Source organism: Puma concolor, chromosome A1, assembly GCF_028749965.1.
Source record: "Puma concolor isolate L17-30 chromosome A1, mPumCon1.1.hap2, whole genome shotgun sequence".
Lineage (NCBI taxonomy): Eukaryota > Metazoa > Chordata > Mammalia > Carnivora > Felidae > Puma > Puma concolor.
The window spans coordinates 27,644,745-27,662,575 of NC_141667.1; the positions used below are offsets into that span (position 1 = coordinate 27,644,745).

A 17,831-nucleotide genomic window follows, 5' to 3' on the forward strand; every position below is an offset into this window, starting at 1 on the left:
AAAAACCATCTCCAACAAGCAAGTAAAACGTTTTTCAGTTACAAAACCTAAAACCCAGGCCTCCTATTTTCTCATTTTTCAAAGATCTTATTAATATCTGTTAGTCAATGGAAATGTTTTTGAAAGGAACTAGAGCTTTCTGAAAGCTAATATTTAAGCTTCCTGGACCTGTGACTCGTACTCGATCAAAAAAGGAGAGAAATATTAATCTATGAACATCAAGTGGGAAACTCCGGACACCCAATCTTCAGTGACTGTAATGAAAACAGAAATGAGGTTCAAAATAAAGACTTCAGAGAAGAGATATACAGGAGAAGGGAGTGACATCTGTATCTGTATTTGTGTGGACCCATAAGTCAAGTAATTAACCCAATAACAAACAGAGCTCTGGCCTCTTATCTCCCATAAGATGAGGGTCATTCCTTCTCCTGACCTATACCTGGCCCACAGAGAAGGTCCCTAATTCAAGATCCAGCAAAGAAAGAAAACAATGCTGCTTCTTGAAGTATACGTTCTTCAGTTCTCTCTCTCATTTCCAATCCATCATGCTGGGAACTCACAAGATGAACCTGCCAAATTGAAAAGGAAGTGGAAAGATGCAAAAAGAGGAGGGGAGAAAATAACGCTCATGTTTATGAGCCTGTAACACAAAGCACCGATAGAGACAAATCTCCCGCCAGCCAGTTCCAAAGTCTCACTTCTGAGTAATCATGGGTCTGACCAGGCAACCCCCAAACGTCAGGGGTCACAAGGAATTCCTCAGCCTGGGGGCAGAGTTAGGGGATACACAGAGCATTACTTTCCCTCCCTCCTGGCGAGGAGCACCAAAACCTGACACACAGGCATCCCACAACTCAAACGACTGTTTTCGGCAAAGGAGCCACAAAGTTCCAGATCAGGAAGCAAGGCCAGAAGCCACTCTGGGAGTTTTCCCAGAGTTCTGCCAGTGGATTTCATTCGTCAGCTACATCACCCTGGGCTGCAGCTGGAGTTCAAGAACAAGAGGGCAGAGATGGTTATGTTATTTGCTTGTGTGGAAAAGGAACTGGCAGAACTTTCCATCTGGGCCAAGAACTCAACTGCCTTTGAGGGAGTAATGTGGAGTGAAGCGCACCCCTCTCTCAATGGAGGCACCATCATAGAGCACAGAGTTTTAAATGCCACTGATCTCATTTACAGCGTTCACACAGCAAAACACGAGAACACTTAATTCTAGGATTTGGGGAAATTAGAATCTAACAACGTTTACAAAGTTAAAATGATGTAACAGCCTATCCCAGCAAAAACTGGTATCTTTCTAGTAGAAGCTGGAAGACAATTCCAAAGCTTCCTACTGTCCTACATCCTAAGATTCAATTTCTTTTTGGAGCATACCTTCCGTTTGTTTGGATGACAAAAATTAAAATTCTCTTCACCTCAATGTAAAGATAGCTAAACAAGGAAACAGAAGGATGCCTTCAGAATCGCTATGGGGCATATGTTTCAACAGAAACATTTCACTATAATTTGTGCATTTGTATGGGAGAAACTGTTTTTCTCTAGACAGCCTGATAAGATCTGAGCATTTATGTTAACTCTCTCTTCTTGAAAAGGCTTCCTCCCTTGTCTTCCAGCTCAAGCAGTTGTTCACTGCAGATCAGAAACAAAGAGCCCAATAGTTTCAGGAATTGGACACAGACTGTTCTTCACCTTGAACTGAAGGAGAGATTGGGAAAAAGCACTGGCCGAGACTTGCGATACCTCAATGGAAAAGGATCTGTTATTAATGCACATAAACTCCCCACCTCTCCAACCTGTTGCAAGAAACCGAGTACCTTAGGCTTTGGGAAACATGCTGGTGATGGATGACTGTGTCCCCATGTGACTGTCATCCGGGAGCCACAGAGCCAGGCCAAATCCTGTGGGGAAGGGGCTCCATGACTATTGCAGTAGCACACATGTATGCAAATTGCAAGAAGGTGTGCAAGAGAGACAGATGAAATTTTAAAAGGTGTCCCTTTCAGACAGATGAATTTTAAACGGCACCCATCTAGGTAGACAAATTACAAAAAGATGCTCCACTTTGGGCAAAGGGTTTATAACAAACCCTCTTTTCGTCTTGAAACTGGGATTTGGTTCAGTTGGCAGATCCTGATCTGGATTTCAGGCCTCCACCCTCCCCTTGATAGGGCACTTTTGTGGGGTTTACTATGTACAAAGTACCCTGTGGGGCCCAGATGCTTTAGATTGGGGTTGCCCATGAAGCAAGTAGCTATTCCTTGCAGGAAACACCTGAGAAGAAGCACGAGAAACAAAGATGAGACTCAGCCTGGGGTGGGGAAATTTTCCTCCTTTCTCAGAGGCTTCATGATTGGGCCCAGGACTCAGTAAAGAATTCTGTTTCAGTGCACCCTTTTGCAAGGAGATTGCTGGTGGGGTGATCTTTGCTACGTATCAAAAGGCCAAGTGCTTGGTTAGAGACCCTTTTGAAACTCAGCCTACACTCAGCACAGCCAAGGTGAAGAGAAGTTTTAAGTTGTTATTTGTATCGTACCTTCCTTCCCTTTATATGCAAACTTTCCAAAAAGTCTTACTGATAATTACAGTTTGGAATCTGATGTGCTTTACAGAACTAAGAAAAGGCCCGACTCAGGCTCAGAAGAGAATAGCAAAGTTGATAACAGTGTCCTCTTCCCAAAGTCAACATGATAGTGGCAGTCACAATGCTCTTAGGGTGATGAACCCAAGAGGGCCATAGAGCAGAGCAACATCACACTGCCACAATGAGCCAGTGCCCTGGGAACCCACTAGAAGTGATTTAGGGACCATTTAAGCAGACTGTACCATAGAAGTCAATAGGTGGTGTTCAAGTCATTGTTTGGGTAATTGAGGAAATATAATCTCATTGTGAAGCCACAGCCTGGGGGAGGTCTACAAAAACTTGGGGCAGTAAAAGGCTAAATGCTGAAACAAACACATCCATCCATTCAGCCAGTATTCACTGAAGGTTTACTATCTAACATAGCTAAGCATGTGTGAACAAGACAGGGTGAGGAAAAGAAAAGTTAAGCAAAAAATAAAAGAAAACATCAGGTATCATAGGTTCTTTTTAAAAATAAAATGGGCAATGTGGTAGAACACTGGAGGTTTCTACTTTAGATTCAGTGGTCAGGGAAGATCATAAGCTGGGATCTAAACGACGAGAAGGAGCAGCTAGGTAGAAATCTGAGGGAAGAGTGTTCTAGGCAGAGGGAACATGAATGCAAAGGCGATGAGGCCAGAGTGTGCTTGGTACATTTGAAAGACAGAAAGGTCAGTGTGGCTGGAGGGCAAGGTGATGGGGCAGGAGGCCAGGGAGGTAGACAGTGACCAGGCCAGAGGGATATTGGAAGCTAAGACAAGACATTCGGATTTTATTCTGCTATGATGGGAAATAAGTAGATATTTTAAGCAGTAGAGTGCACTGCTCTAGAAATGTGTTTAGAAGTCCAATCTGGCCACTACGTGAGAAATGGCTTGCAGGGAATTGAGAGGAAGTGGAGGAACCACTTGGGAGGTCAATTCAGTGGTGACTAGAACTGGGGCAGAGTTTCTCAACCTCGAAACTACTGACATTTTGTACCATACAATCCTTTGTCGGGGAGGGTCATTCTGTGGTTTGTAGAAAGTTTCCAACATCACTGGCCTTTACTTACCAGAAGCCCGAAGTAGTCATCCCTTCCCCAATTGTGACAGCCAAAAATATCTCCAGACATTGCCAAATGTCCTCTATAGGACAAAACTACCCCTGTTGAGAATGTGGAAGTGATAAGAGGGGTAGATTCTGCACATAGTTTGAAAGAAGAGCTGACAGGATTTGCTGATAAGAATTAATACAGAGTAGGAGAGAAAGAGATGAGTCAACCATAGGATGAGTCCACGGGTTTTGGCTGAACAACTGAACGAATAAAGTTGACACGTACAACAATGGGGAAAATGGCAGGAGGAGGGAATCAAGAGTATTGCTATGAACATGTCATATTTGAGATTCCTATTTGGCATACATGTGGAAATGGCAAATACAGTTGGAGTTGCAAGGAAACATCAGAGTTAGATACATAAATTTAGTAGTTATTCACATACATGTACAGAGATAGAGCTAGATGATATAGATGATAGATAGATAGATAGATAGATAGATAGATAGATAGATAGATAGATAGATGATAGATAGATAGACAGACACAATAGATAATCATACAAATAGATGATTAGATAGATGATAATGATAGATAATGAATGAACCAAAGGACAGATGGTCAGATAAACTGACAGAGGAGTAGACACCATTTGGGACTGGTCAGGATCACCTACCAGAGGATGAAGTTAGAGAAGAGGGAGCTACAGACAAAGCCCTGGGGCACTCTAGTAGTTAAAGATATGGAAAGAAACAAAGGATGTTGAGACAGAACTCTCAGGGTGGTAGGGAGGAGTAAAACCATAATCATGCGGTACCACTTAAGCCCAGAGAAAAAAATACATGGAAATAGAAATTGTGTCAAACGGTGCTGAAACATAAGTACAGTGAAAACAGAGAGGCACCCACTGGCAACACAAAGTTCACTGATGACCTGACTACAGCAGTTTTAATGAGGTGCCCCAACAAGGTAGGTGAAGAGATTCAGTTACTCTTACTAAGCCAACAAGAGAACTGGATACTTTTCAAAAGTACTTAGAGCTGTTATCTACAACAGCATGAAACAGGCAGGGCTGACTAACATAATTACCCATGTTTTTGTGTAGGAATAGTTTGCAAGGGGGTTAAGGCAGTCACTGAAATGAAGGTTCTTGCTACAACTTTTGAGGCAGGCTGGACACTTAAAAACCTATAAAAAGTGTTTAGACACTAGAATTCTTCAAACTGAAAAGAAATCATAGATCATACTAATGAGGCATAGAAACTTAGGTCACAGCACAGAAGACTCTTCTCCAAACATGCTCTGAATCAATAAGCAGAATCTCACCTGTGAATAAAATGTGGTCATCCCGCCAGGCACCATCTTTCAGCAGTGGGGGAGACAGTGAGGCTCAGCGCAGAAGAAACTATCATTCTATCTGATTTAGAATCAAAAAACTCTCCAAACCAGAATACTTCAAGAATAAATATGAGTAAACAAACAAAGGGAACAGATTTGCAAAAACGGTTTCACTGATTTTTCCCCAAATAAATTCTCTGACCCAGAAAAGTAAATTAAAAAAATACAAAGCAATTATTACAGTTCGTTTAACAGCCTCATTCTCTATTCACGCTAACTACCCTATAGGTGAGATAAGCCCACTGGTCCATAAGGACAGCCCAACTAATGGGTGATACATTCGAGGACAATGTCTGGGAGATTTCCTGGTGAGAAATGCCATCAGAGTGAGATTTAGAATCCCTTCTAAGGAGCTATAGAATTCTCACCTTGGGAAGGAGAGAAAACCAAGCATCACGGACCTTTTACTCCAACCAGTCAACCTGGATAGGTCTCATGGGAAGAAGTGGAAGAAACTTATCCTGTTCATTGACTGGACTAACTGTAACAAACGTCAGTTCTACGAGTTTATATATAAGTTTATATAATTCCTACCAAAATCTCAGCAAATTTTTGTGGTCAGACTATTCTAAAATTTATATGGAAAGGCAAAGGAACTAGAATTACGAACACAATTTTGGGAAAAAATAAAATGTTAGGAATCAGTCTACTAGATTTCCAGACTACTTATATAGCTATAGCAATAAAGCTTCTATTGATGGAATAGAACACAAAACTCAGACTCACAAAAATATCTCCAAATAAATTTCACAAACGTAGAAACAATTCAAAGGAGGGAAGTTAGCCTTTTTAAAACAAATGGTGCTGGAGCAGTTAGACACTCATAGGCCACAAGAAAAGAAGAGAGAGAATGAACCTCTACCTAAGTCTCACATCTTATACAACAATTTACTCAGAATGGATTATGACTTAGATACAAAATGTACACATGAGGAGGGGAGAGAGGCAGGAAGGAAATGTGTACGGCTGTAAAAGGACAACATGAGGAACTGTTTGTGATAGAAATGTTGGGCATCTTGACTATATCAATGTCAAACTGCTGCCTACGATACTGTGCAATAATTCTGTAAGATGCTACCATTGGGAGGGACTGAGTCAAGGGTACATGGGATCTCTCAGTATTCGTTCTTACAACTGCATATGAATCCACAACAATCTCAAAATAAAAAGTTTAACTAAAAAAAAAAAAAAAAACTAAGAATACCTCTTTGAACATTGTAATCCATCGTTGAGCTCAGATCAAGAAAGGAAATCTCAAGGTGCCAAAAGGGAAAAGGAAAGAGAGTTGAGGGGGAGTTAAAGCTGAGTGGCCCCTAAGAAAGAGAGCTATTTGGATTCGGGTCAGGATCTAATTCTCCAGTAGGGGTGGGAATTGAGGTTAGGGTTTAGGATAGAGCCAAAAACCATATTCACTTTAATAAAGCCTGAGCTGAGAAATACTGTCCCTGACTGTGAACAAAAATTTAAAATATTTATTAAAATAAAAACATTACAAATATTTACTGACTCGGGTATCTGGGAGCCTAGACTGAGCCTTCGGTGGAGGTGGGGTACCCATGAAGAATCTGAACCCCAGTCCCATATCATACACAAATGTGCAGGATAACATTTTGCAGAAAATCTCAGCTGAAATACTAACAACAAAGTAGCCTGGAGCAAATCCGATAGGGTCCCTGGCAATAGCAAATCCAAAACCACCCCACTGGAATTCTCACAGGTAATGACTCCCACTGAGGATCAATTCTAAGTCTAATTGATTAAACAACACAGTCTCTCCATCAAAAAACTTAGAATGGAACAAATCAACTAAACTGTTCAAAAAAAAAAAAAATTCTGTAACTTTAAGGTTATAAAGACTTCAGAGGAGAGGGTGGTGAGAATGTTAAAGATGACCAAGGAGGGGCTGCTGGGCAGGACATGGGCTGACTGTCTGAGAGCAGCTCCCAAGAGGATGGGGACCAGTGGTGTGTGGAAGGTATTAAATGGAGGAAGGAGGCCATCCCACACCCTGTCATGAGTGACCTTTCTTGGGTCTTCAGTCCGCAACCATCTGAGCCTGCTCCAAGGGACACTAAATAGACCTTAAATTTTAGGCAACTCTAAGAGAACACAGCCTTCAGCATTACGATGGCTATATCTAAAGCAAAGAATATGCCAGCCTTGAGCCAGAGGAAGGAAAAGCTCATGTCTTGTTCTACATGACAGTGTTTTCTTCCTCAGAAAGCTTTCCCAAATGCCACCTCTGTCCCTAGGAATGGTGAGGGGCTTAAAAGCCAATATACATCCTAAGCCTGCCATCCTGTGAATTTGAGTGTGGGGTCCTGTTTTGGTGAAAAGGAAAATAAATATCCCAGAGGTCAGATCCCAGACAAGTGATCAGGGGAAACCAGACACAAGGCCAACCACTATCCTTTTGATGAGAAGCACTGACGATGATGGCACACGAGCAAATGAACTTGAAGCCAGCCAGTTCGTATGCTCACAGAAAGGAAAGAAACTCATTTGGATTTTACGGCTTATTTTATAACTATCATTAACTGTTCAATTCTGTGTGAAAGGCTCAAAACTAATCCCAGTAGATTGGTTCTTCTGACAGAATCATTTAGTGATTTGAATCTAAAAGTTTCCATCATCCTGGCTACCACATTAGTCCATTAGTTAATATTTGCTTCTTTGTGCTCCTGTACTTAGAATGAATCTGGAATCTGAATCTGAAAATGCCCACATGGTACTTTGCTCTGCTCCCTGGGGCCATTTGAAATTGAAAAGCTCCCAGCATTCTGTTTCCAAGCCTGACATAATGCTAACCAGTGTGCAATCTCCCTTAGAAAGCACAAGAGGAAAAGAGGGGGCAATTGAGAGCAGCGGTTCTCAGCCCTGGCTGCATGTTAGAATTACTTGGGAAGAGCTGCCACTTTAGAGTAATATTGACTAATATTGCCAATTAATACCTGCTCACACTAATTCATTGGCTGTCAACATTTACCACACATTAGAATTTTCTTGGGAGCTTTAAAAAAATACTGATGTCTGCGCTTCACCCTCAGACCAGGTAAATCAGAACATCTGGGAAGAGGGGTGGGGAACGGGTACTTTTTAAAAGCTCCTGGGTTGATCCTAATGTTCGATCAGGGCCAGTGCTTCCTAAACTTTACTGAGCATCAGAATCTCCTGAAAAGCTTATTAAACCAAGGATTTTAAATACGCAGGCAACAGAGACAGAAAGTAGATTAGTGGTTCCCCAAAACTAGGGGAGATGAGGGGATTGGGGGGTGCCTGGTAAGGGGTAGAAGGACTCAGGCTCAAAATAACTGCCCAATAAAGTTATTCAACTTCTCCAAGCTTCATCATCTAGAAAAATAACAAAGATGGGGGGTTGGGGGGCAGAAGAGGACAATGTACATAAACCACCTCATAAACGACACATTCCAGTACCTGGCATATCGGAAATATAAAAAAAAAAAATGATAATGACAGCCAACATCCATTGACTGTATTATTTACCAAGCGTTCTTCTAAGTTTTATATATATAAATATATATATATTTATATAATATATATATATATTATATATATATATATATATATATATATATATAAATTCATTTCATTCTCACAATACTGTACTATAGGGGCCGGTAAATTTTTTCTGTAAAAGTCAGAGAGCAATTTTTGGGCCTCGTGGGCCATACGGTCCTTATCCCAACTACTGAGCTCTGCTGTTGTAGTTTGAAAGCAGCCATACACAGTATAAACACATGAGCTTACCTGTGTTCCCATAAAACTTTATTTATAAAAAACAAGAGGCAGTCCAGATTTGGTCTGTGGGCCATACTTTGCCAACCCTTTTTTTATGAGTTGGGTACTGTCATTATCTCCACTTTACAAATGAGCAAACAAAGGCACAGAGGGATAAACGGACTGCCTAACTTCCCACACCGAATCTGATTACGAAGTACACATAGTCAGCCATTATGCCATAGCAGCTACTCACCACTGGTAAGCCTCTCAGTCCAAATTCAGGTTTTCCTAACTCCAAAGGGCCGGCCAGCCAGTCAGTCACAATACCCTCCGAGCCGCCGCAGAGACTGAAGACCCACCTCCAATCCTCCCCTCCTCCCATGCTGTTCCCGGTTGAACCCTCCCTGCTCCGAACCCTCAGTGCCTTGACTCTCCATACCTCCCAGATCGATCCACTTTTTATGTGATTTTCTGCATTTCTCCCCAGCCCATTTGGCAGCCTGGACCACGCTCATCACAAGTGTTCAATGTGCATGTGCTGAATGTGTCTGTGAACCCACTGGTGCTGGACATGCAGGACGAGACTATAGGGGCCTGGGGACAGAGAAGGGAGGTAGGTGATAGACCCGGGCACTCACCAGTCCCTGGCAGGCACTGAGTGCTGCAACCCCGATTCTGGTGCCCTGTTGCAGAACTGTGCCCCTGAGATGGCAGGGGGGTGCCGAGGAAGCCACCATCTTAACACGGGAAAGATTTCCGTATCTCCTCTCCACGATATAGCTTTTGGAAAGAAATCCCTGATTGACTGACAAGTTGAAGAACAGGTCCTTCTCCTCGTGGGAAATTCTATAGTACACCCGATCCTCTGGGCCATCCAAATCTCTCTTCCTCCTGTCGCTGGTGATGGGATGGCGCAGGCCATGTGATAGAAAATGCCCACTGGCATCTACGCGGACAGGAGCCACCACGTGATATTCTGGCAGGGCCTTGACAAAATGCGCTGAAAGAAAAGGACACGAAAAATAAAACTGACGGAATTCCCTGATGAGTCTGTGGCAAGGTGAATGCTCTGCTATTTGGAACTTAGACCTCAGCTCGCAGATTGCAAAATACCACTGCTGACTTGAAGTTTACAGATTGTGTCTACCACGCATGTACTGTCAACAGTAAATTCCCTGAACAACTCAAATTGACTCGGGGCCCCTCCTTGACAACACGTGGCAGTCTGCACCAACACAAAGGCACAGCTCTGGACGGCAGATGCTTTGCGGGAGACAGATTAAAATGAGAATTAATGCATGAGTACTGTTAGGAAAGGGGCAAGGTCAGTATAAGGAATATTTCATATTTCGAGGCTTGAGTTCATTAGTACAAATCACAGAGCTTGGCTGTTTATTACAAAGAGCTTAAACGCCTCAGGAACTTCCCATTAACTCAGGTTAGAGGGAAAATGAAAAAACAGCTAACCCACCATACACACTCTGACAAACTTCACACCCGTTGCAGCCTAAGTGTTCTGCAACGTAGCAAAGGCTGCTTAAAGAAACTTGGATGTTTATTTTTATTTTTACAAAACACACAAAATAAAAGGGTAAGATGAACCCTGCCACTTTAAAAAATGCTAGACAGGAACACTCGTCTCTGCCACACACAGGGACACACGCCTTTTGACTCGTTTGTGTTTAAAGTCCCCGCCCCCTCCTCTTCATTCTGATGTTTGAGAATAACAAGGAGTCTCTCTAGCAGGGGCTAATCATCACTCGGGATTACAGGCTACTTCCAGCAAACCAGTAGCCACTTGGTAAAATAACTAATCTTCTGCTTTAGAGGGAAAAAAAGAAAAGAAAAGAAAAGAAAAGAGAAGAGAAGAGAAGAGAAGAGAAGAGAAGAGAAGAGAAGAGAAGAGAAGAGAAGAGAAGAGAAGAGAAAAGAAAAGAAAAGAAAGAAAAGAAAAGAAAAGAAAAGAAAAGAAAAGAAAAGAAAAGAAAAGAAAAGAAAAGAAAAGAAAAGGAGCAAGGGAGGAAGAGAGAGAGAAACAAATTCCACTTGCCACCTCCTAGATGGATTTCTTGCACTTTCTAGCTTGCGTTGCTTTGTTCGTATTACCGCCCCAGCTACAGTGTCTTTTGCACTTTCTACCAATACTCTGTGCATTCCCATGTATGTTTTAAGTCTCAACTCCAGTTCCCCCTCTTCTTTCACTTAAAGTCCCTGGTTGAAGTTCTTTCTCCCTCCTTTGGACCCTCACCCAAGGCCTTACTTCCTGTAGCTCCCAGAATAGTCTCATTTTACAAGGCCTTTTGTTCACCGCACTTTATTCCCAAAGCCTCTGGAGCCTAGAACCTTGCACGTGGCAGCCTGGCTTGTAACGTGTTGCTGTATCAGGGAGTATGTTTGTGTCTGGTTCATTATAAGAACTGGGCTTCATGGAATACATTTATAAAACAGCCTCCCCCCACCCCACCCCACTCCACCCCACCCTCCCCCTGCCAGACAACTGCCTTCAAACACACTTTGTGAAATTGTTCACTTCTGCCTTGGATGAAATATGGGCAGAGCACAGAGTTTTCACTCTTGGGTACTAATAAATAGTCTCAATGTTTAGGTGTAAAAAAATCCAGACCCATTGCTTCTAATTGCAGCACTTAGGAGCAATAGATCACATAGCAACATGGAAAAATCTTTAAAAACAATGTTCACTGAAAAATAAGATACAATACAAGTGAATGCAGAGCCATCTACATCAATGGAAAATACATGCACACAAAAACAATAATACAAAGTCTGCCAGAACATATGCAAAAAAATACATATGGAACCCATTAAAATGGTTTTCCATGAGGAGGAATGGGAGTGGGGACAAAAATGCATAAAAAAATAAAACCAGAAAGGGGTTTTGCACAAAATGATGACGCTAGTGTGCCATGACCTAGGAGTCAAATTGACTCAGTCCTCTGTACTGCCTACTCCCCAAGGAATATCTGGACATCTTTAATATCAGAGTTTCACTGCCCTTCCAAGTTCAGACCTTAGGAGAGGAAAGGCCAGGTTAGGTGGGGCAAGGGTGGATGTGGTTGACTTCCACAGTATTATTCTCAGTTACTCTTCTCTTCTACTACTCATGGCAACACCTCTGGCTACCCCAGGATGAGCAGTGGACGGAAGTTAAGGGCAGAAAAAGTCTTATTTAATGGAGTATAGCCATCATCTTGCAACGGGACCAGCAGTCCCATTGGACTGGTCACTGCCCAGATGCTGACTCTTCTCAGGAGAAGTTCCGTGTCCCTTATAAGACCTGTCTCTGAACATACATCTCAAAGAACTCACCATGATTTTTGAAAGCATAAAATGAAAGAAAAAGCTTGCCTAAGCTCTAGCAACTATTGTTCGAAGAATAAAGAAGCAAACAAATTTAGAGCCTTTGACCTAGTTGCTTTTGATCTAATGGATTTTTAGGAAAGCCAACATAAGCTGGCTATATAATAATGTAATGATAATAACCACAGTAACCATTTCATGACCACCTGCTATGATCCAAGTACCACAGGTCTCTTCTCATTCAGTACCCACACAACCTGTGATTCACAGATTCAGTGAATTCCCTTTTCATAGATGAAGAAACTGAGCCTACGAGAGGGCACAGAGTCAATATGCAATATTATCCATATTGAAATCTCACGGTTCTTATTTCAAAGCCACGTTCTTAGCCACTTCCCTTCGCATACATAAGCAGTGCACTTGGCAGAAAGTATGACCTAGTAGAAGTGATACTACCACCGCCCCCTGCCCCCCCCTTCCCCAGGGATGATGATCTGACAAGAAAAGAACGGCTTGACTTCTTTAAGACGCCTCAATTTGCACAGCAATAAATGGAGATAATAACTGCCTATTTATCAGGTACAGTATTAAGAGATAAGACTAGTTTTGCCTCTTCATTTGACTGCAAACCAAGCAGCGAAGCCATGGCAGCCCATAAGTGTGGGCAGAAATAAGAGGCCACGTACATAAGGGGTGTGACTTATGTGGTGGCCCAACTGCACTTGCCTCACCTACACAAGGGCGTAATAACAGTATCTACCTACTTTCTAGAATGGTTTTGAGGATCCAGTGGATTAATATATGTAATGGATTTAGAAGAGTGCTCGACAAATAGCACTCCATAGCTACTATTAGTATTAAAGATAGAAACTTGGCCACCAAGGATCACCATGGCCATAAATAGATGTAACCTCCAAGCAGAGACGGGAGAATCCCATGCTCACCTTGGCTTCCTCTCGGTAGGTACTCAGTTTGGAAGATGAGATAGCTATGACCTTGGCCAATAGAAAGCCCGGCTCAGAGGAGATATGACAGGAATGGAGAAATAAGATGTCAGGAAATAATAAGAGCTCCTCATTTTTACCATTTCTATGGTTAAGCACAGCATTTAGAGTATATCAACTTGGTCTTGTCTAATCTTTACAGTTCTCTGGGACAGGTATTATTAAGCATCCCTCATCTAGCCTTCATTCCCTCCACTGTAAAAAGACAATGAAGAGAGGGGCGCCTGGGTGGCTCAGTCGGTTAAGCGGCCGACTTCGGCTCAGGTCATGATTTCGCGGTCCGTGAGTTTGAGTCCTGCGTTGGGCTCTGTGCTGACAGCTCAGAGCCTGGAGCCTGCTTCAGATTCTGTGTCTCCCTCTCTCTGACCCTCCCCCGTTCATGCTCTGTCTCTCTCTGTCTCAAAAATAAATAAACGTTTAAAAAAAAAAAAAAAAGACAATGAAGAGGGGTGAGGATTCATTCTGGGGCAATCTGACCCCAGAGCCCACCCTTCTAACCTCTGCCTTTGCTGCTTCTCAAGCATCTACCACTGAGACCAGATGTCAAGGTGGGGCATCAACAGGGCTGGGGGGAGGGGCGGGGACTGAGACTCACTGTAATCACATTACCATCTGCAGGTTTATGGAAATACATTATAAGCCCTAAATACTTGGATTTGCCTTATTGAAAATTAGACTTGAAACCCTTGGTCACAAACATGGATGATACTTCATGAGAAATCTGAGTGAGCCTGTTGGCACAAGTGCTTTTGAAAATACACAACACCAAGCGATCTTTCACCCTCTGCTTAGAAAGAAAGGAAAGAGGTGAGAGAATATTTACCTGCCAGATTTTATAGCTTAGGTTAAATCTATACTTACCCTTTACTTTGATTATTTTCATCTTAGAGAACAATAAATTTCTAAGACTCTTAATAAAAAGTGCAATGAAATTCTGTAATAGTTCATTTTCATAATTCTCTTCCACGGGTTGTTGTAACCTTTCAAATATACTTTTATCATAGAAAACTATATGTGTCAAAATGTGGAGAACAGTGTTGATCCCCTCAAAGTTGTAAAGTACAACACACAAGGTTGGATTTTCTCACGAACCCTACGACAACTAACCTCCAGACCATAATTGCTTATGATAATTAACACAAATAAAATATTAAAACTGTGAAGTCTCTTCTTTCATTAAGAGAATATATGAGGGGCGCCTGGGTGGCGCTGAAGTGTCAGTTAAGCGTGCGACTTTGGCTCAGGTCATGATCTCACAGCTTGTGAGATAAGGGGATAAGGACCCCAAGGGGCTGTCACTGGCTGTAGAAGAGAGGCAGTATGCTGTGTACAAGAGCAGTATTTCCCATTGTTCTGATACTTAGTTGGGAACCAAGACATCTTGTGGAAGGCACTGCACGTGTATCTATATCACAAGTGAGCGATGTGGAAAGAATACTGGGCAGAGTTTGTCAAATCTGCCATTTTTGGTCCCAAGAAAGACTGGATTTGCCTCCATGCTCCCTCCCAGGGCTAAAATCCTGCCTCTGCCCAACCCTTAGAACTAGAAAGAACGTTAATGATTATATGGGACTAGAACGTTTCCAACTGTGGGATGTTGTGTAATTCCTTTCACCCCTCTGGTGACGTGGCATTTAATAGGTGCTGACAGACTCATCTCCTAGCCCCTCCCCCTCTTCATCTGTAAAAAGAAGGATGGGAGACATGATATATGAAGTGATTTGCCAGTTTAAAGGTTCTGAACTTGGGTGCGATTCAAAAATGTTGTCAGAGTAGAAATGGAAACTGGGAGTTTGGCTCATTGTGAAATGGCAGGCTGGTCATTTGGGGCAAAAACCAGGTCATCCTATTACCAAGAAACCTTAGAATTTTCTCATCCCTTCCCTCTACCTCTCTCCTTCTGTACACCCCCCCCACCTCAGTTTTTCTCCCTCTCTCCACTCAGTTTTAAATAAAGCCTGCTCAGAAATTTCTGTTGTACCAAATGCAGATTACTTGTAAATCCACTGGTGAGTTGATTAAAAACAAATATTCTGGAGAAAAGTCTTTTAAAAACAAATTGCTTTTAAAACCTAAATATCTGCGCATTGCTAATAAACTCAGGGCACTTCACAGCTATTTTTCAATATCAAATACCCTCAGCACCTAATCCCAATGGTAACCAAGGAAAACAACCACCTCTCACCTTCCAGACAGGAGAGAGCAAAGCCCGGTAGTGTCTGCTCTATACTAAGCTGAATTCGCTTACAAAGTAGATCTGGAGCAAGGGGAGCTGCAAACCAACCCAGGAGAATGTGTGTCTTTGAACCAAATCATCTCCAAATGCCCTGGGAAGTGCTCACAGGCTTTGTTTGTGCTGCCAGAAGAGAGACTTTTCACAAAGGGGCTGTTTTTCAAAGAAAAACAAACGCTGCTATTTTAAACTTGGGGGTGGGAGATTGTATCTGGACCGTTTACACAAGCAAGTGCTGGCTGATTGACATCTAACCCCGGTGGTGTTTGGGCTCCAGCTTCCAAGGAAAGCAAAGGGACTTGTTTCTGATGGCTCTTGAAGTCACAGCAGATGAGCTCTCAGCAGTATTAGAACTTTGCAACGTAGGCAGAATCCTGTGTGGAAATCCTCAACAAAGACAAGCTCGTGATGTCTGCCACCCAAGTGGTCTTGGGGATTAAGGGGGTCAGAATGCTAGGGAAGCTTCTCAAGACTGGAGCACAGTCAGCAAACACAGGACTTAATGGATGTTAAAGCAGTGCTGTGTGTGTGTGTGTGTGTGTGTGTGTGTGTGTGTGTGTGTGTGTGTGAGAGTGTGTATGTGTCTGTGTGTGTCTGTGTATGTGTGTGTTGTCCCTATTATTGCTGAGAGGCCAGCCACTGAAGCCAGGCTACCTGGGTTCAAAACCTCACTCCACCGTGAGCTGGGCCAATAAACTCACCAAATTTCCTCATCTTTAAAACAGAGGCAGTAACAACAGTCCCTGAACCCCAGAAGGCTGTTGTCAGTGGTTGATGGACTGACACATACAGGGTGCCTTAGCAGTCTTGGTGCAGGGAACTTTCTCCAGCCACTCAGGCCTTGATGGAGCTCTGTTTCTCCTAGACGGCCCAAGGAACTCCCTACCAAATGGGAAAGTGTCTCTGACCCTTCCAAGTCCAATAAAAAAGCAGAGGAAACAGTGTCGCTCTGCTCAAGGTGTTAGGCTTAAATAACACCAAACTGTCATCACACCCTCTTCCAGTGTTTTCTATAGCATTATGAGTTTCATGACATTCAGGAGATGCAGCCAGCTGTGATCAAGAAGGCAGGACAGAGAAAGGTGAGCCCCTAAGGTGGTAAATTCTCCCCCAAAAGAACAATTATTTTTAAAACACAGGCCTTAATCTTTCCAGGAAACCAAAACACAGCCAAACTCACTCAGCAGGGGGCCGGAATCACATTTCCCTTCCCCTGTCCAGAGTTGAAACTAACTGAAAATACTGCAATGACTGCCAGTGGTGATTGGAACTCAAAAAAAAAAAAAAAAATCATTTTCCGTGTTCAGAATTTGAAAAATAGAGGATTGAAACACTGCAGCATTGAAAGAGAAGACAAAAGGGGGGCGTTACCAGCTATCACTTGGGTCTTTCCTGCCTCAGCGTTGGTGTGAAAGAGATCCGGGATACTCGCCTTTCAGTAAGAATTAAGGAATCACCACCTTCAACAATGAATTCCGAGACACCCTATGTCACTGAGCTCCCAGCCTAGATTTCCTTACGACTCAGCCAAACGGCTTTGCAGAGTTCAGCCAGTGGGGGAGGGGATGGGGAAGCAACCAACTTTCCACGCGTCTCACCACCACGGTTTTCAAAGGAGATAAAGAAAAGCCACTAACCTTGCTTCCTGTCCGGGAAGTGCACCGGGCCTGGCTGAGCTTGTGTCCCATAGCAAAGGGCCCCAAAGTTAAGGAGGTGAGCTACAACGGAGAGGTTTGCAAGCCAGCTCCTCTGGGCACATGGCATGATTCAGTTGTTGGGGAGAAGAAAAGTCGACGAGGTTTAGCTCTCAGCTCAAGAAATCAAGTCCTCGCCCGTGGCCGAGCAGGAAGATGCAGGGGTGCATGGTCCAGGAGTGGGACGGAGCGGCTGCGAAGCTACCCACGATCTCCTTTGGCTTTTTTAAGCAGAAAGGGGCTAGTTACCTTGATCCCCCTTCCCTCCTGAAAGGGGAGCGATTCGACTGGCAGCGCCCGCTTTCCGCGGGGCGTGGAACGGGTCAGGGCGGAGGGGGCAGCCCACCCAAGATCCCCACCCCTCCGCCTTCCGCGCTCGGCCTCGCAGCCAACTCCGCGCATCTTCCTCGGGCCTCCCACCCCCGCGCTCCTCCGGCCCCGCCCAGAGCCCTGCCGCGCGGGCCAAATAGGGGGAGACCCGGGAGAGCCGCCCTGGGCGGGACGGCGAGTGAGAGGCCCCCCAGGCCGGCCCTCCCTGGCTGAAATACAGGCCGAGAGTGCTGGGCGCCGAGCTGGGGCACGGGGGACCCCACTCCCTCACCCTCCCCAGCTCAGTGCTGCCCCCCTTGGCTGTCCTTCTCGGCTCCGTTTCCCAGCTTTTCCTGACCTGGCTCTACCAAGACCCCTCGCTCAGCCAGACGTCTCTGGGATTCCCTTCCAAGGCAAGCTAAGACTTCCATTTTTAAAAGTAATGGGCAATTTCTCTCTTTGCCAAGTCACGCAGAGG

General features: G+C 43.7%; 1 protein-coding gene across 1 annotated transcript in view; it reads right to left on the minus strand.

The window, feature by feature from the left end:
- Nucleotides 1–17,594, minus strand: part of ADAMTS12 (ADAM metallopeptidase with thrombospondin type 1 motif 12) — a 326,954-nt gene extending 309,360 nt beyond the window's left edge. The window contains exons 1-2 of the mRNA XM_025924368.2: nt 16,988–17,594; nt 9,434–9,795 (exon numbers count right to left, since the gene is read on the minus strand). Coding sequence (XP_025780153.1) covers nt 9,434–9,795; nt 16,988–17,114 — 489 coding nt within the window. The 5' untranslated portion in view covers nt 17,115–17,594. The remainder of the gene's footprint in view (nt 1–9,433; nt 9,796–16,987) is intronic.
- Between the last annotated feature and the right edge of the window lie 237 nt (nt 17,595–17,831).